General features: G+C 56.0%; 4 protein-coding genes across 6 annotated transcripts in view; 2 read left to right on the plus strand and 2 right to left on the minus strand.

Annotated features, from left to right (window-relative positions):
• Window positions 1-286, minus strand: part of LOC118178941 (cytochrome c oxidase assembly factor 3 homolog, mitochondrial) — a 756-nt gene extending 470 nt beyond the window's left edge. Inside the window, exon 1 of the mRNA XM_035347867.1 lies at window positions 46-286. Within this exon, the coding sequence (XP_035203758.1) occupies window positions 46-247 (202 nt within the window). The 5' untranslated portion in view covers window positions 248-286. The remainder of the gene's footprint in view (window positions 1-45) is intronic.
• Window positions 287-784: 498 nt separating this feature from the next.
• CNTD1 (cyclin N-terminal domain containing 1) lies at window positions 785-5,085 on the plus strand. Of its 3 annotated transcripts, none has more exons than XM_035347858.1 (7): window positions 785-970; window positions 1,075-1,150; window positions 1,357-1,525; window positions 2,014-2,176; window positions 2,640-2,784; window positions 3,222-3,274; window positions 3,867-5,085. In XM_035347858.1, the coding sequence occupies exons 1-7, from the start codon at window positions 790-792 to the stop codon at window positions 4,124-4,126; spliced, it is 1,047 nt and encodes a 348-aa protein (XP_035203749.1). In that variant the 5' UTR covers window positions 785-789; the 3' UTR covers window positions 4,127-5,085. The 3 variants fall into 3 exon arrangements, with proteins under 3 accessions (XP_035203749.1, XP_035203750.1, XP_035203751.1); XM_035347859.1 differs by having other exon boundaries at window positions 3,178-3,274; window positions 3,867-3,993; XM_035347860.1 differs by lacking the exon at window positions 785-970 and having other exon boundaries at window positions 1,106-1,150; window positions 1,337-1,525.
• Window positions 4,761-9,350, minus strand: BECN1 (beclin 1). The gene is made up of 11 exons (XM_035347852.1): window positions 9,132-9,350; window positions 8,975-9,045; window positions 8,824-8,882; window positions 8,378-8,468; window positions 8,023-8,159; window positions 7,390-7,584; window positions 7,018-7,164; window positions 6,401-6,550; window positions 6,260-6,320; window positions 5,683-5,825; window positions 4,761-5,364 (listed from the first exon to the last, which is right to left on the minus strand). The coding sequence occupies exons 1-11, from the start codon at window positions 9,256-9,258 to the stop codon at window positions 5,196-5,198; spliced, it is 1,350 nt and encodes a 449-aa protein (XP_035203743.1). The 5' UTR covers window positions 9,259-9,350; the 3' UTR covers window positions 4,761-5,195.
• Window positions 9,351-9,539: 189 nt separating this feature from the next.
• On the plus strand, window positions 9,540-16,599 carry PSME3 (proteasome activator subunit 3). Its single transcript, XM_035347865.1, has 11 exons — window positions 9,540-9,696; window positions 10,952-10,984; window positions 11,297-11,359; window positions 11,854-11,958; window positions 12,269-12,317; window positions 12,956-13,068; window positions 13,535-13,603; window positions 13,833-13,900; window positions 14,047-14,101; window positions 14,338-14,424; window positions 14,863-16,599. The coding sequence occupies exons 1-11, from the start codon at window positions 9,655-9,657 to the stop codon at window positions 14,941-14,943; spliced, it is 765 nt and encodes a 254-aa protein (XP_035203756.1). The 5' UTR covers window positions 9,540-9,654; the 3' UTR covers window positions 14,944-16,599.
• Window positions 16,600-18,136: the final 1,537 nt, after the last annotated feature.

An 18,136-nucleotide genomic window follows, 5' to 3' on the forward strand; every position in this document is an offset into this window, starting at 1 on the left:
CCCCCCCCCCCCCCCCCCCCGGCCCCCTCCCGGCCCGCAGGATACAGATCCCCGCCGTCACGGCGCCGATGCCCAGGGCCAGCAGCACGTTGCGGCCTCGGAGCCGCTTCTGCAGGGCGCGCTGGCGCTGGGCGAGCTCCACCTGCGCCATGAAGCGGCGCTGCTCCGGGCTCAGCCCCGGCTCCCGCGCCGGGTCGATGCGTTGCGCCACTGCCGCCTCCCCGCCCGCCTCCCTGGGCGCCGCCATCTTGCCCCGCCGCCGCTTCCGCCACAAGCCGCCGCCGCGGGGGGGGGGGAGGGGGGCGAGAGCCAATCGGAATGGGGGGGAGGGACCAGGACGGCCGTTCTCTGTGAGGAGGCGTCGAGTGATTGGCTGGAGCGCGGCACGCGGCTGGCTGAGGGAGGGAGAGGCGCGATGCGATTGGTGGGGGCGGCGGTGATTGGCAGGGGATGGGGCGGGAGGGCGGGCGCTGAGGTGGGGTCCTGAGGGTCTCGGAGGCGTTGCGGCAGCCCCAGGGCCTGGACCCGCGGCCTCCCCCGGGGCTTCTGTCCCCGTCCCCGTCGCTCCTCGGAGGCTGTGGGTGAAGCCTCCCTGCCCCCAGGCCGACCCTTGTGGCCGGTGGCCTTGCCACCCCCCCCTCGGGTGTCCACCACCGTCCATAATGAAGGGAATTACCCACGTAATTACTGCCCAGAGTGATTAGCGCAGGGAATTACCCACTACATTAATGCCGGGAATCACCAAATCCATTAATTTTCACAATTCCCAAAAGAAGGTTTCGGGGGTGAATGGCCAGGATGGGGTCCCGGGCGCAGGCGGTGCCCAGGTTTTACAGCTCGGAGCCCCTGTTCGGCGAGGTGGCCCCCGAGGTGATGGAGGCCATGCTGATCCGCTTGGCCACGGAAAACGAGCGGTACCTCAGCGAGCTGCCCGGCCAGGCCGGCTGCTGCAAGGAGAGCCGGACCGTGGGTGAGGCCCCTCTCAGCTGAAGCAGCTGTCTGCTGAAGCTCCTGGCCGAATTTAAATGACGTTCGTTGCATTTTGTTTCATTTTTTTTTTTTTTTTTTCTTCAGAATTTATATTCCTTTTGGCTGAGAAATGGCGCTTGGACCATTCAGCGAGGTATCAGGCAGTAGAGTTACTTGAAAGGTAATAAACACCTCGATAACGAAGCACGCTTCTCGTCTCCAATGTGGCTATACCAGCCTTGTCGGTCATTCAAGGAACGTAGGATCATTTTCTCATCTAGAGCTTTGCCTTGTTACTTCACTCAAACCAACAGCTATACAGATTTACTGTGCACGTGTAGAATTGCTTTTCTTCTTTTTTTCTGAGCAGCAAACTGTTTTTCATAGGTTTATGATCAAGCAAATAGAGCAAATCTGTAAGTCCCCCAGTGAGAACATGGAAAGTACCAAAGAAGGCAGCCGTCGGAGCTCTCTGAAAGAACAGATATATGACACGTTTGTCCTGCGACTGGTGTCGTGCATTCAGCTTGCAAGCAAACTTTCCTTGCACTATAATGTAAGCCATCTAAAATTTTGCCAGTAGCATTTTCAGTACTGTAGTAAATTGTCTAAACTCTTTCAAGAATAGATTTCCTTCCTGAAAATCAGTAGTGATAATGAAACGCAAAGGATGGCAAAATGAGGCCCTAAACTACTTGCATTTAGGGCAGGTTAATTGTCCTTCCTCGTGTAAAAATTTGTCAGGAAATGTTCCCAGTACAGATGGCTAAGAGTCCCAGCCTTCGCGTACAGCTGCAAAGGGCTCACCCCTGGCTGGGGAAGGTTTGTGGGGTCACGAGGAGCCTGAGGGAAAGTTCTCAGCTGGATTTCTCGTGCCAGCTTAAAAGGCATGGGAGACGGCTGGGTTAACGCGCAGTCTTATAACAGCGGTGGGTCACGCTTAGATTTAATGGGAGGAGCAAAGCAAGAAGGAAATATTTTAACAGGTGTCCTATTGCCTTTCTTGAAATAGAAAATAACGTGTTTTTTTTTTTTCCTCTTCAGATAGTTAACAGCGACACAGCTTTAAAATTCCTGCAGTCCTTAAAATACTCGTACACTAAACAGGAGCTGCTCGAGTCGGAGCTTGCTGTTTTAGAGACTCTGCAGTTCCAGATCAACGTGTCAACTCCTCTGGCTTATGTCGAATTGCTTCTAGAGGTTTTAGGTAGGAGTATTATTAGGAGAGAATGGTAAAGGTCTTATTAAGAGTCATGGAGCTGTTTCTGAAATAGAGCTGGCTGAAACAAATGTGCCATGTTACATCTCTTTGCACACTGTGAGGGCACGTGAAACTTTTCAGACTTCAGCTTTCAGGGAAGAATTGTGTCTTTAATGGGATCCGCAGGACATTGTCTGACAGCCAGTCCCGAACCGCTCTATAAATGGTTGAGTTTAACCCCCCCCAGAGCACATTTTCTAAAATGACTTCACCGTTTTTTTTTTTGCCCAGCTCTGACAACCTGAATCTCAGAATGAGTGTAGTTACGCTGAGATTGAGGAGGCGTTCAGAAACAAAGGGCAGTTCTCACCAGAAGTCTTCATCCCTCGCTGAGAGTAACTACGGCTTCGTCCTCATTCAGTTTAACGACCCCAAATGTGTGGCTAATTACGTGTGGTCTCTCCACCAGGACATAACGGCGGCTTACTTCCTGCAAAGCCTTTGCATCAGATGTGTGTGCAGCTACTAGACTTCTTGTACCTTAAAAGGGAGGCCATCTACGACACGTTACTGAAGACGGCCATCGAAAATTCGACACCAAGTGAACTGCAGATGTAAGTGGCTTGCATTTGAAACAAGTGCTTGAAATTGAAACCTGAGAAAAAGGCTAAGAAATAGTACCCCGGTTCTCGGCATTCCGTTTTTGGGGCACCTGTTTTTAATTTTTTTTAATGTGTTGGGCTTTCAGCGTTGTTGATGGAGCTTAGTACACCAGTTCAAAGCAACGTGCTGCACGTTGGCTTTAGGGGCAAGCTAGGAAAGTGTTCAACTTCAACTTAAAAATCCAGCTTTAGGGCTGCTGGTGAACGCTGACAGTGTCGGTTTTATTTGGGCTGAAAGACTCTGAGCTAACGCGGCCAGAGGCTGTGCAGGGATCACAGCAGTGGGTGGTTTGGAGCTACAGAACTAGCATCGATTTATACCAGGAGACGCTTTTACTTCTGCAGAGCCAAGTTTTTGGCAGTAAAGGAAGATTTCATGCTCTTGGCAGTTGGAATCATCAGCACAAGCGTTTTCGTACTAAATCCCGAGCACTGGGAGCAGGTACAGTCGTTTCTAAACAAATTAGCTCTGTGTGGAGGGGGGAAAAAAAAAAAAAGGAAGCTTGTTTATGTGTTTTAGCACAGCCAGGAGACCGGCAGGCTACCGGGAGGGACACGAAGGAGCTGACCCCTTTCAGTTTATTGGCTGGAGGTGTGCACGCCTTTGTGAAAGGGTTATGGCATGGCAATTCAGCACAAAGGCGTGCGCTCGCACTGCTGCCAGCTCGTCCTCCTCATGCTTTAGCTTCTTCACAGCTAGAACAAACCCAGACACAGCTTCATTGACAACCAGGAGTGATCCCACAAGACAGCTTTCTCCCCCGTCTGCTACCGAATGCCGTAACAGGCAGCCGATTAAACACAGCGAGCTCCATCCTGAAGCTTTTCAGTTTACGTCTTCGGTAGAAGCAATTCCTTAAAAAAAGTCCTCTCGTCCTGACATACTGAGAGGTTTCAGCTTTCGGCAAAGACACGAGTCTTGGGGTTTGTGGAGCCCTGCTATTCTTGTTAGATTTGGGAGGTGTTAAGAAGTAGCTCTGTTAATTAACGTCCCTTAAGCACTGTGAATAAGTATTTTTTTATATTTTTTTAAGGTTGTGGAGCATTTAAACTGCATTACGGGCATTACTTCCCAAAGCATCTTAGAGTTTTCCCATGCGGTACTGAAACACGTTATTGGCAGCACCACTCCAAAGCAGCACCGGAGGAAGTAAAGCTCCAGAAAACGGAGTTCTGCCTCTCGAGCAGAACTCACCCGGATCCCTCGGTCGGTGCAGCGGGCTGTCACGCTGCTAACGGTCCTTCGTCCGTGACACTGCGCAGGACACCCCAAACAGTAGGGTTGTTCTTTTGATTTCGAGCACGGTGTGTTCCGTAACTTACTGCGTGCTGTTTTAATTAGAGGAGCTCGTTATTTTCGGCTGTGCTCTAGCGCTGTGAACAGGAACAAAGCAGTGCTTATGTTTTCCAACGCCAGAAGCGTTACTGGAAGAGCTACGTCGTTTAAGTTGTCGATATGTTTTCCTTGAAGGAACAGAAAACTTATTCGAAGAGCGTTGTTTTGAAAAGGCATTAACGTGAGTGTTGTTCTGCTGGGAAGCCCCAGCCCAGCCCTTACGAACAGGGCTGTCATTTGTGTTTGTTGCTGTTTTGCAACCTAATTATTTCTGCCCGCCTGCTGCAGCCAGGCTGCGTGTTGATGTTCTTCTTTGCCAGCGCTCCGAAGCCTGGTTGCTCTTACCTCAATCGAGCCAGCTAGCGTTGTGGCAAGAACAAAATCCCCCCCCCCCTGTTTTGTCCTGCCAGCAGGGGCTGCCTGAACACTGAGGGATGCTCAGGTTCCAGCCGAAAGCCCTCTGCCTAGAATCGTGTTTTATTGGGAGGTTGCTCAGCGCGCCCCGGTGCAGGAACAGGCTACGGAAAGCGTAACAGATCGCAGCGAACAGCCTCAAACCCTCCTAAAGTCCAGTGGCAACGAGAAGTGCCGATACGACTTAAAAAATACTTTATTTCAAGCTGCAGTGACCAAACAGACCGTCTGAGTTTCTCCACCTTATTCCCTGCGTTAGAAACTTGCCTTTTCTAACCCCCGCGTTCCATCAGGCTGTGACAGAGCACTACCAACGGCGCTGGCAGTGTGAACTTTGACAATAACTTACATACATCTCTACGACCCCCAAACACCACTTCAGCGTCTATTTAACAGCTGATTATTATTTTTTAAACTCGGTTCAGCTCCGCGATAGGACTTTACATATTGCTTTTCTATATCCTACTCCTCTTAACGGTATTTTAAATAAAGTGTCTTGTGGATTTTTGGTATTGTAAACATTTTGCACTGGTTCACGTTACGAGACATCTTGGTTTGAGTTTCTCCAACAAAATGCAGCCGCCACGGCTGCCCGGACAAGCTCTTGACGTGGTTACTTGTTGTAGAACTGGGACGAGACCCAGGCAAGGCCCCACTTCAGGTTAGTTAACATGAACTTCAGTGCTTTTGTCCATTGCTCCTCAGAGTTAAACTGCGTTTTAATAGAGTAGGAGCCGCCACTGCCGCCTGTATCTTCAATTTTCCCTTTCTCCACGTCCATCCTGTGTCACACACAAAGTTTATTAGCGCATTAGCACAGCAAGCATTTAATTTCAAGGGGATGGTTAAGTACCAAGCTTTCAATCTGATCCTCAGAAACTTCTCCGTAAGAACACTTTAAAAGAAATCCAGCAAGCCTCAAGACTTCGGCCTGAGGAACTTTAAATCCCCAGTGCAATAAGAGCAAGCGTGGTATCCCTGCGCGCTGCAGAGCACCTGATGATCCCCGAAAGCCAGGACAGAAGCAGCGAGATGTGGGCTAGCGCTGGGTAGGACAGCGGGTGAAGCGTTAATTTGACGCGGAGCGGAGCAGCACTCACCTGTACGGCAAACAAAACCGAGTTTCGCCCTTTTCCACTTCCTCCTTAAACTGCTGCACGCAGTCCAAGAAAGCCACCATGGCGTGATCAAATTTATTGTCCCAGAAGAACCTCAGGCCTCCAGAACAGTACAAGGGGAGCTCCTGGAAAAGAGATCAGCTTCAGCCACCCTAAGCATTCCCCTTCAGACGCTGTCGTCGCAGATCTTTGGTCTGTATGAGACTTCAATTTGTCACGGGACGCTTAAAATGCTTTGTGGCGTGTAAGCGGTGTTGCTTGTTTTGTGCCAAGTGCCTGCTGGTGGTTAGCGGGAGAAAACTTGGGCTCCCGATCACCGGCGGGCTTCCCAAATCGTGTTCATTTCCTCTGGCCGGTTGCTCTGTGTAATTTGAGAGCTCCTGGGCGGCAGGGAGTGGATGTGGAGTGAGACCCTGGGGGAGAAACCGGGGCAGCCAGCTCCCCCGTGCACAAATCCACAGAGGTGCACGCTCAGGAGCAGAGTCCCGGTCTTCTGCATCTTTCAACGGGGATCTGGGGTGTGCGAGGTCATTTTTCTCCAGCTCGTGCAGGATCTTACCTTCGATTTGTCCGTGAGGGACTCCAAGTAGGAGTGGTTGCCGTACGGTACGAGGCGGTATCTGAAAGGAGACGGGGCAGAGGCGGGTGAGTCTGAACTTCCTCCAGGCCGGAAGGGAAACGCGGATTTTATTGCGCTTACCTTTGAAACTTCAGCCCCATTTTGTTCGCGAGGGCGTGCAGCAACAGCACGGTCTGCCCCCAGGCCGCGTTGATCTCATTCCACTCGACGGGCACGCTGGGGAGGCGGCCAAGTCTGAAGTTATTTATCGTGCCAAACTGACCGCTGTGCCTGCGGTAAGAGGAATTATCGCTAAGCACCGGGGCGGCCGGCAGCACGCCAACCAAACGGGGGCCGCCTGGGAACGCGCCCTGCTAACCACGCACAACGGGGGGTTCGGGGGCCAGCGCTTGAAAAGCACGAAGGAACACCAAATGGTTCCGCTTTTCGTGAAGGAATTCGTTTGGGGAAAAAAAAAACCAACTGAGCTGCGCGCTCTGTGAAGCCCGACGGAGAGCCGCTGGCGCGATGTGCCAGCTAGCCGACCCCCTCCGCCAAGAGCCGTTTCACGGCGCGCTCCGAGCTCTCTGCGCAGCGCAGCACCTCTCGGCTGCCGCCAGCACCAGACGCGACCGTTTCCTGCCCCGTGGGGCACCTACGGCTCGACCGGCTCCTTTTTCTCCCCACATCAGCGTTATTTTAGCGGCCCTGCGCTGCGGATCCGTAGCAAGCCGAGGCAACCTTCCCGCCTGCCTTACCAGATGTGGAAGGTCGCGTTGAACACGTTGGTTTTCTTCAGCTTGTCCAGCTGTATCTGGGCGTAACGCATCTGGTTGTCCACGCTTTTCAGCTCGTCGTCCAGCTCCAGCTGCTGCCTCTTGAACTCGCAGTATTCCTTCTGATACCTTCGAAGAAAACCGAGAACCGCCGGGTACGAGGCTCTTACGGGAAAAGAAACGATCGCTCGCGGGGTAGAAGCAGGGTGTTTGGTTTCTTTTGACAAGCCTTCAGTCTGGCAAAGAATAAGCCGCTTGTTTTGGGGGCGTTAATTACAAGTTAATTACAAGTTTCTCCCCTTTCTAATCTCATCCGTCTTGCTACCCGAAATCCGCGCCGCGTAATTCACTCACTGAGCTTCTTCCTGCTCCAGCCGCTCCGCCTCCGCCCTGACCCTCTCGAAGTCCTCGGCCACGATCTTGCGGTTCTTCTCCACGTCCTCCAGCTCCTGAATCAGCTGCTCCTCCTCCAGCGCCAGCTCCTTCAGCTCCGTTTGCAGCTTCTCCTTATCGTCCTCGTTCATTTGTTCCAGGATCTCCAGGCACCTCCTGGAGGGCAGTTACAGCGTCACCGGAACCCCGTCCCCGGGCACCGACAGAAACTGCTCTGCCTGTGCCGAGGGTTTAATCCTCGTTCAATTTTTACTTTGGCACCGCGCCGTGAGCCAGGAGCACAGAGAAACGAGACGGTGACCACAGATCTTTTACGAGACGGTGACCAAAGATCTTGCGCTGCCCGCCAGTAGCTCTGCGGAGCGCTCGGCTCACGCAGCGCCGCCACACCGGCCCCCCCGGGCAAGTGGCGGCTGTCACCGAAGGGCTACAAATCCCCAGAAAGAAGCTCAAAAACAAAACCAAGCCCCGAGGCCGGGAGCTCCCGTTTCCGCCCGCGGAACCTTCACGCCCTCGCTCTCCGACGGGACGGGCGCCCGCCCGCCCGCGGTCCCCAAGTCCCCGGGTGCGAAATCACGGGGGACGCGCTCTCACTTGTAGTTCTGGCACTCGTTCTCGGTGATGTTGAGCTGCGTGTCCAGCTGGTCCAGCAGCGTGTCCGTGCACTCCTCGCACAGGGGGTGATCCACGTCCGTCTGCCCCGACATGATGTCGAAGAGGTCGCCGGTGACCTGGGGGGAAAACCCCCCCCCCCCCCCCCCGAGAGCTCCAGGCAGCTGCTGGCTGCCTCTTCCCCTGTCAGAAGCATTTCTGCCGGCCAAACCTTGATTTAAAACCATCCCTTTTAACTATTCGCCGAGAAAAACATCTCGAAGGCCGTCACGCAACAGATTTCACCTCGCGGAGCGTCGAGGAAAGGACCCCAGCTCGCCCCCCTCGCACGACTTGCCTTCAGCCTCCTGCTGAGGTTTTCCATCGTGCCCCCGTCCGACGCCTCTCCGATGAGGGTGAAGCTGTTGGCGCTTTCCGTCGACATCATTCTTGGGAAGAATTTCACCGGGAAGTGAGCGCGGAGGGGAGGGGGGACGGGACTCGGGGGAGCCGGGCGCGACCGGGAGGCGGGGGGACGGGGCTCAGGGGAGCCAGGCACGACCGGGAGGGGGGGGCCGGGGGAGAACACCCCCGATTTATTGGGGGGAAGAAGGGGGCAGCGTTTCAGTGCTCAGCCAAAGCTCACCACTGATAAATGGTGCCCTAAATACACCGGGGGGGGGGGGGGGGGAAACCGGGGGAAACGGGGGCCCCCCCGGGGGCCCCCGGTAAGGGGTGGTGCCTGCCGCTCCCCGCCCCCCGGTGCCCGGTTTGGGGGCTCCCCACCGGCAATCCTGGCCGTACCTGGCAGGTGGGATGAACCTCCTGGACACGCCGTCCTGCCGGCTCTCTGCGAAGCCTTCCTGCGAGGGGGATGGGGGGGGAAGACGCTGCCGTTACCGGGGCCCGGCGGCTTCCCCCTCCTCCCGGTCCTCCCGGTGCCCACTCCCCGTACCTCGCTCAGGGCGCTGCTCTCCTCCTCCTGCGCATCCCCGGGCCGGGCGGGAGCGGCGGTGAGCAGCGGGGCTGTGAGGGCGAGGAGCCGTCAGAGGCCTGGCCCCGTTCCCGTCCCCCCCCCACCCCGTCGCCACCGGAGCCCCCGTTCCCGGTACCGGTGAGCTCCTGGATGGTGAGGCGGTCGAGGATCTTGAAGGACGTGTCGAGCTTCAGCGGCTGGCTGCAACGCTGGCACACGAAGCTCACCTGCGTGGTGCAGCCGCCGGCCCGCCCGCCCTCCATGCTGCCGCCCCCGGGCTCCCTTCACCGCTGGACTCCCACCGCCGCCATTACTCCCGCCGCCGGAAGTGAAGCGCCCTCCACTTCCGCCCCTCTCCATTCCACTTCCGCTCCTCCACTTCCGCCCTCAACCCACCCGGTCCTCCCCGCCAGGTCCTGGCAGGGACATAATACCCCCGTCCCCCCCCCCTCCCACACCCCCCTCAATTTCTCTCTCTACCTACGCGCTACCAGGACCCTTCTCCCTGATCACGTGACCGGCGAGCGAGCCGCCGATTGGCTGCCGCGCCGCGCCGAGCTCACTTCCGGCGGCGGCGGCGGCGCTGCGGTAGCCGGTGGCGGCGGCTGCAGAGCGCGCGGCCCCGCGGCGCAGCGAGACCCGGAGCAGGCCCCGCCGCCATGGCCTCGTTGCTCAAGGTGGACCCGGAGGTGAAGCTCAAGGTGCGCTCCGCCGCCAGGAACCTTCGCAACGGCCCGCTGGGGCCGCCGGGCCTAGCCCCCAGGCCTGGGCCGGCGCGATCCGCGCCGGCCCGGGCCACGGGGCTAGGCCCGGCAGCCCCGGCGGGCTTGAGGCCTGTGTGGATGCTCCCCTGAGGGGCCCCGGTTGGGTTAAGCCGCACCCGGGTGTGTTTTTCCCCCGTTGGTTCCCTTCCGGGCCGTTGTTCTGAGCGCTGCGGAGCTCGGCCCGTGCGGGTAGCGGAGGGGCTGGGTGATTTTGGCTTCGTCTCGTCCCGCGTGGGGCTTCCGCGGTGAGGCCCTGCTTGGAAAAGGGAGGAGAGATGCGAGGTGCAGGCTGAGGGTGGCGTGCCTGCCTTGTGAAGGCAAGGAGAGGTGGAAGGTTCAGGCTGTGAAGGGGTCTGCCTACACCTGAAAGCAAGGAGAAGCGCAGGGTTCACGCTGAGGGTGGGCTCCCTGCTCAGAAAAGCACGGAGGAGCCCAGGAGTCAGGCTGAGGGTGGAGTACTTGCTTATAAAAGCAAGGAAGGATAAGGGGTTCAAGCTGAGGGTGGTCTATCAGCTCATAAAAGTAAGGAAGGATGCAAGGTTCAGCCTGAGGGAGGTCTACCTGCTTGTTAAAGCGAGAAGAAGCCCAGGGTTCAGGCTGAGAGTGGTCTACCTGCTCAGAAAAGCAAGGAAAAATGCAGGGGGTAAGTGGCCTACCTGCTCGTAAAAGCAAGGAGGAGCCCAGGATTCAGGCTGAGGCTGGGCTACCTGCTCATGAAAGAAAGGAAAGATGCAGGGTTCAGGCTGAGGGAGGTTTATCTGCTCCTAAAAGCAAGGAGGAGTGCAGGATTCAGGCTGAGGGCAACGTATCTGCCTTGCAAAGACGAGGAGAAATGGAAGATTCAGGCTGCGAATGGTCTGCCTGCTCCTAAAAGCAAGGAGAAGCGCAGTGTGCAGGCTGGGGGTGGTCTGTCAGCTCCTAAAAGCAAGGAGAAGCCCAGGGTTCAGGCTGGGGGTGCTCTCTGCTGCCGCACAGAGCAGTGCTCGGCTGATACCGACCCGTTCCTTCCTCTCATCTCACCCAGGGGCTTCCCCAGCTCGGCCCCGCTCATAAAAGCAAGGAGAGACACACGGTTCACGCTGAGGGGGACCTCCACCGCCACACAGAGCAGCGCTCGGCTTCCGTTGAGCCATCGTTCTCTTTCTTTTTCCTTTGGGAGCGGTTCCTAACCGCTGCTCTGTTTCTTCCGCAGGTCGATTCCTTCAGGGAGCGGATCACGAGCGAGGTGAGCATCCCTCTGCCGCTGCCCTGGGGGTGTAACAGGGCAAAGAGGTTGGTTGGGCGCGTCTTCCTGATGTGCCCTGCTGTGATTTGAGTCCCTTCTGTAAACGTAGCAGCGCTCGGGGCTGCAGTCAGTGACCGAAGCGAGGTTTTACAGCCTCGTGGCTCTCCCGACGTCTTTCCCCTTTGCCTCTGTGCGAGGCCTCTGGGCAGAACTCGTTCTCTTCTGTTTCCTGACTTGGGGCAGCCGATTTCCCCGGCGTTCTGGTCCCTTTGCGGTACCGTTTCACCTCACCGTCTGTTCTTTCTCTCTCAGGCTGAAGATCTGGTGGCAAACTTTTTCCCAAAGAAGCTGTTAGAACTCGATGGGTTCCTCAAAGTAAGATCTGCGTTGCCTTCCGCCTTGCTTTCCGTTTTCAAGCCGCCCGCTGAAAAGCGAGGTGGTGGGGACGGGGCCTTTCCCGTGCGTTTCCTTGTGCGGTTCACCCCCTCACAAAGAAACGAAGCAGCGGCTCGGCTGCCGGCATGCACTGGAGCGCTGTTAGCTCTAGAGGGGGTGCTTCCTTCTCCAGTTCTCTTTGTGTGCTCAGCACGCTCACCCTTCCTACATATTCAGTGTCTCTGGGCTACCCTTCGTGATGCTGCGGGGCTCAGCGTGCGCAGACAATGGCCTTGATCCTAATCTGGCGCTGGCGCTCTGCTCCAGGCCCGAGGGAGGCCTCGCCACGGGCCCATTGTCAGATATTTTTCTCACTCATTCTTATTTTGTGGTTAGCTGCGTGAGAGATCCGCGAGTTTTTGCCGCCTTCTCGCGGCTGGTGTGCCAGAAGTTGTGAGCTCGTCACCAAATACCGAACCTGCCTTGTTTTCCAGGAGCCCATCCTGAATATTCATGATCTCACCCAGATCCATTCGGACATGAACCTCCCAGTGCCTGACCCGATTCTTCTCACGAACAGCCACGACGGACTGGACGGGGTAAGGTTTCTCTCTTGGCCGAGATCCCCGCTGCTGCTAATTAAAACTGCATGGCCCGCTCTGCGTGGGGTTAGGGCATCCGTGTTTAACAACAGGCCGTGGCTCTCCCAGAGGCTTTTAGGAATCGGGCTCTGGAGCCTGGGAGGTCTGCTGGAGGTGAAGCTGTACTTCACGATCCTCCGTTGTTTTTCAAGGAGGGTGCTTAGAAACCGGGAGCCCAGCAGGGATGCTGACGTTTTCCTTATTTCCTTTTGCGACGCTTGGGTAGCTGACGACTTCTTTGTGAGTAAAAACGTTTTGTGTGTTTTAGCCAAATATGAAAAAGAGGAAGCTGGAAGACCGCGAAGAGACCTTTCAGGGTAAGAGTCCCCAAGCCTCTCTGTTGCTCCCTGCCCCCTGCGCCGCACCTTAGGGCCGTGATATCCCGGGAGCCCCCATGTCCCTGTCCTGACAGCAGCTGCTGCTCATGCGGAGCTGTCCCAGCAGCTCAGGGCCTGGCCTGCGGATCTCCTGTTGCGGAGGAGTCGGGTTCCAGCTCTTACGAGCATGATCTGGATTTCTCTGATAGGCGTTAAGTAGCACTGGCTTGAGCTCGGCCTGCTGACAGGCAGCTGGCCTCCCCGTGGCTCTGTGCTAGAAGCTTTCCTCACCTGGAGGCAGGCGCCAGGCTTTGGATTAAGCCGAGGCAGAAACACCTCTTACGCGTGCACCAGGAAAATCCTCTGTGCCCAGCCTCAGCAGCCCAGAGCTCTCCAGCCCTTAGCTAAGCTCCCTGTTTCCTCTCTACCTTCTTCCGTGGTAATCGCTGCCGTCCTGTGCCCGTTTTCCCCTTCCCCACAGGTTAACTCTAGCCCGGCTCAGGGCCTGCTGCTAGCTTTTACGGGAGACGAGAGCCTCGGGTGAACCTCTGGTCTGATCTCCCGGCGCGGGAGATGCTCCTCTCTCCGTGCTCCTGCGTGGGGCTGACGGGAGGTGTCTGTCTGCTCTGCCACCGCAGGTACCAAAGTGTTTGTGATGCCCAACGGGATGCTGAAGAGCAACCAGCAGCTGGTGGACATCATTGAGAAAGTGAAACCGGAGATCAGGCTGCTCATCGAGAAGTGTAACACGGTGGGCGTGGGCTCTGCGCTGGGGCAGCGGGGACACTAGAGGGCTTCTGATTCTAGCGAGGCAAAGCTGCTCAGAGCAGCAGGAGCAGAGCCCTCTGTCTGTGAAGGAGGAAATTCAGGATCCGTATCACATTCTAGAGGTGGCTGGGGGGTAGGTGTAGGGAAGTGTTCTTTTTTCTGAGCCCTCAGGGAGCTCTAGAGCAAACCTCGTGAAGGAGGAGGAGGTCTGTTGTGCAGGCTCCTTCCCTGAGGCCTTTCTTCACCCTCCTTTTGCACAGTCAGACGCTGGCTGGCTTGTGTGACGTCCCAGCCACGTGGGGAATAATCTTCTCAGAAGCGTCGTGAGCGTGAAGGACGCGTAGGGGCTCATCACGAGCTGCGTGGCAAAGGCAGGGCCTCGGGGGTGCTTGAGAGAGGTCCCTGTGAAGATCCCGGCGTTGATCTGTTTTGTGATCTCTCTGCTGCAGGTCAAAATGTGGGTGCAGCTTCTCATCCCCAGGATAGAAGATGGAAACAACTTCGGTGTTTCTATTCAGGTGAGGCACCCCTGGCCGCAAGCCCTGCTGCGGAAGGGAGCCGTGCTCCCGGAGCGTGGATTTGGGGTTCCTCTGAATTGTTTGATGGTGTCTGGCTGCAGTCACGAGGCTGGTTTAGGTTTTAAAGCCCAAATCTAAGCTTGACGTGGGACTACCAAGACGGGTTGCTTTCAGGGCCCTGAAGGCCGGTTGCAGTCTCATGGTGAGGCTTCTTTGTCCTCCCTTGCAGGAGGAAACAGTTGCTGAGCTTCGAACCGTGGAGAGTGAGGCAGCATCCTACCTGGACCAGATTTCTAGGTATGAAAGAACTGAGCTTTTTGGAAAGTCCTCTTGGGAAAAGCAGCCTTTGTGGGGAAGATGCCCCAGCTTTCCTAGGGCAGGCTGGGCTGGAAAAAACCTTGGTGCTCTTTGTCTGACTTTGAGTCTCTCCGTTTTCCTACCAGATATTATATCACAAGAGCAAAGTTGGTTTCCAAAATAGCTAAGTACCCTCACGTGGTAAGTAGACGGGGAAGCGCAGCTCTGCCTGTTACGTGCCGCTGCTTTCTGGGACTCTTCGGGCCGCTTGTCCCTGTCCTTGAGATGAGGGGCCTGTGGGAAATGGGGGGCTCTACGAGGTTGGAGAACCACTGTTAGAGGAGTGGGGGGGTCTGTTGAGAGTAGCAGGACCGTGGCTTGGTGCATAGGGGCACAGCTGACCTCAGGCCGCTTAGCCACGCGTCTCCTCTCCGTAGGAGGACTACCGCCGCACCGTGACGGAGATCGACGAGAAGGAGTACATTAGTCTGCGCCTGATCATTTCAGAGCTGAGGAATCAATATGTAAGTGGAAAGCCAGAGCTCCCCCTGGCTTCCTGCATGGCAATTTAGAGAGCCCTTTTGATCCTTTTGCTGCTTTCCCCTTCCCCTGAGGGTACGCCTGGTCTGACGAGAAATGCACAACATCTGCTGCCTCCCCACCACCTTCCAGAGACACACGGGGGTTTCCAGCTGAGCACTCACAGGAGTCTGGCACAAAATATTCCTTCCACTCCTGTGGGAATGTGTGATCCTAAATTCTGCTGGCAGTACAAACCATTCCTAGACTCCGTGTACGATCTTTTTGATGTTAGAGATGTGGTTTTTGTGTTAGATACGTGAAGCAGGGGCTGAGAGCAGTGCCAGGGTGAGCAGTGCTGCTCTTCTGATTGCTTGTTGTGAAAGCAGAATGCTAAAGGACTCGCCCCCTTCTTTTCTGAGTTGTGTTCTCCCTTTCTGCAGGTCACTTTGCATGACATGATCCTTAAAAACATTGAGAAGATCAAGAGGCCTCGGAGCAGCAATGCTGAGACCCTCTATTAAGTGTCAACGTTTGAACTTGAGAACTGTTCAGTCAACTAAAGACCGTCATTGCCTTGGTTTGTTACGTGACTATCGAGATGGGAAACTGGCTGGAAATAGTATTGCATTCTTAGTTAAAATCTAAAGAAATTCTCGCCTAGTTTTGTGATTGGTTTTATTCAGGTCTCAGGAGCTCTCCCTCCCTCTAGTAACTGGTAACGAAACGGCCTTGCTGCTTTGGGATGCCCTTGAGGCTACTGCAGAGTGAGAGCACCAGCCAGGCAGGACCATTCCTTCATGCCTTTCTTCCTACCTTAGTAGGAACTACAGTAGAGACCAAGCCCGTGTCCTGTCCCGTCTTTGGCTGGAGGCTTCCCTGGGGTCTCTGGGAGCGGGGCAGGCCAGTGTGAGCCCCAGCCCGGGTGGCGGTGCGGTGGCTGGAAGCCAGCTCTCGTCCCTGCTGGCTGCAGCTCAGCCCCTCTGCCAATGCTCTGCACTGACTTAATTGCAACGACAGGGGACCCGGTGGCCACAGCCACGTTCCAGCACCACCGCGAGGTCTGTAATCATTTCCTGGCGTTCTTCTGACTCGGTAGAGCCAGCCTCGTCTGTCTCTGCCTCGTCAGATCTGCTCAGGTGAGTGCAGAGCTCGAGGCGGTGCCTGTCACCGGGGCTGGTTGCTCTACTGGCTGGTTGCGAGCTCAGGTGGCTTCTGCTGCTGTTGGCAACTTGACTAGAGCCACTTCTACGGCCAAAACCAACGTTACTCCACACGTGTCCTAGCATCCCTTCAGCACGAGGTGCTTTTTGCCCAGGCTGAGAGAAGGGAGGGGCCGGAGGTCTGATACCTAACCCACGGCAGTCTCCACGCGTGGTCAGACTGCGACCCGCTGTCTCCTGGCAGTGCTTCCCACGGAGCAGGCCAGCCCCGACGGCTGGTGCTTGGGGTGAGGACGGCCGATTCCCACCCGGTACCGCTGCAAACCTTTTAGTCTTTCCCCTGCAAAAGGGCACCCTTGCGTGCCTGGCGACTCTAAGCCACTGGAACGTTTCATGGTCCATTACAAACCCCTTTGGAAATGACTGGTTGTGTTGCGTCAGTTTTTGTGTGTGGGAAGTGGTCCCATAACGCTGCAGGCTCCAAAATTTTCTTATTTATAGTATTTCTACTTCAGTCCCGCATTCAGGGAACGTTAAATCATTTGTTTCTGGAACCTCGCTGTTTCCCGGGTCTCGCTGTTACACCCGTATATTATTGTGCAGTAGCCTTACTAGTTGTGTTAACTTCAGTGTAACAACAGTGACAAATGGAATGAACTTTCTCCCCAACCCCCCCCTTTTTTTTTTTAACTTCGTTTTTGTTTCCTCCGCTTCCACATCTAAGAGCCATGTTGTCTCTTGCTGGTTTCCCAGGGATTTGCCCAGAGTGTGGAGGGCCGCTGGCCCTTTCTATAGACTCTTCTGTTGTTGTTTGTAGTAAGTCCACTCTTAGTCTTCCCACTAATAAATATTCAGTAACAAACCAACTGCGTTCTAGCTGCTGTCTGGGAGCAGCACTTCCCCTTGTGTTTCTTTGTATCGATTCCTTTTAATTTGTCGGGCTCTCTTTGCCAGATGAAAGTATGTAAACTTTTACCATGTCAAGAAATTAAAATGAGGTACTTTGAATTCTTTTAAGCTAGCCCCTCGTCTGTGATGCCGAGCTCTTACACACGCTGTGCCGTGTCCGTGTCTGTTCTCAGTCCTGCCTTTCTCCCATCCAATCGCTCCTTCCGTGCGTTCTCATTCCTCATTTTGACTGTTGTATGCCGCCGTGTGTTGCTCTGCAGGTCCTTCCTAGCCCTTTAGCACGCCTTACGTTAGGCCCCAGGGACCTGGGGTTGATGGGATCGGTCCCGTCCCTGCCCTGCGTGTCGCACTCGGGCCAGGTCGGGTCACACACAGATTTGCATGACGTTGCTCGAAGAGCCGCAGCGGGGCTGCTCCCACGTCCCTGCTGTGTGGGGCAGGCATCCGAATGCCTCACCCGGTACCTGCTGCCGAAGGAAACTCTCCTCTCCCTAACCTCTGTGGGCCAAAACGTCCCCTGCTCTGCTCAGAGGAATGTCCTTGCTCTCGCTGCCTCATCCCCCGGCGTGCTGCAGGGCTGCTGAGCTTCGTGTCGGTCGTGTTCCCCTGGCACCCTTCTGCCAGCTGCTGGTGTCCAGGGGAGGCTCCGTCCCTCCCCGGCTTGGGTGCCGCTAGGTGGGGCCCACGATCAGCCCGAGGAGCTGCGGGTGGCCCGGGGAGACCTGGCCTGGCCACCTCGAAATCTTCCTGCTTGGAACAGCAGCAGCAGCCTGTGGATGGCCGCTTCCTGCCTCACGGTGCTTCCCGTGCTGTGGGCAAATCCTGCTGCTAAGGGAAGGTGGGAACGGAGCTGAAAACACCTCTCCCTGGGGCTGGGGAGGCCGCAGTCGGAGCTGGAGGGGCTGCTGTGGGCAGGACCCGATGTGGTGCAGCAGCAGGGGGACCTCGCTGCTGTGGCCAGAAAGCAGGGGACACGCAGGAGCCCCGTGAGGGATGGAGCGCCCAGGACTGCTGTGCTGGGTGTTGGCAGGGAGCGTGGCCCACCTGCCAGGAGCAGGGGAGGGCTTCTTCTCTGGCACCTTCACCCCTCACTGCAGAGGTCTCCGCTCTGCCCTCCAGGAGAGGCGGCAGCACGCTGTCAGGGCTCTCATTCAGCTTCTGGAGCCATCGCAGGCTGTATTTGCAGTGCACGTTAAAGCCTTGCAAGGAGAATAAAAGCACAGCGGTTGTGTGCAGACACAAACAGCGCAGCCAGCGTGAGTAAGGGTCAAGCAATTTCCACCAGAATGCTTTCCACGAGCTGACCAAACGAGATGAGGGTGGGAGTATTCCAGGGGCTGAGGTCTGGCTTGGCGTCAGCTTCGCGCTCGCAGCAGGAGAGCTGGCAAAGGCTTTTCTCTCCTGTGCTCCTTACCCAGCTGCATGGCAGCCGCTGACTCAGTGTTTCCTTGAGCCAAAGGCTGCCTCTCTCTGCTTTTAGGTTCTATAAATTCCGGGGACTATTTTTTGCCACCTCCACCTTTCTGCGTGAGCAAAGCGCAGCGAGCTCAGCTCTGCCGTGTTTTGTTTAGGAGGCGCAGGCAGCTCACCACGTAGAAGCAGTGCTAATGGCAGCACCGAAATAAACAGCAAAACAAACACCCAA

This window comes from Oxyura jamaicensis, chromosome 27 (genome assembly GCF_011077185.1).
Source record: "Oxyura jamaicensis isolate SHBP4307 breed ruddy duck chromosome 27, BPBGC_Ojam_1.0, whole genome shotgun sequence".
NCBI lineage: Eukaryota > Metazoa > Chordata > Aves > Anseriformes > Anatidae > Oxyura > Oxyura jamaicensis.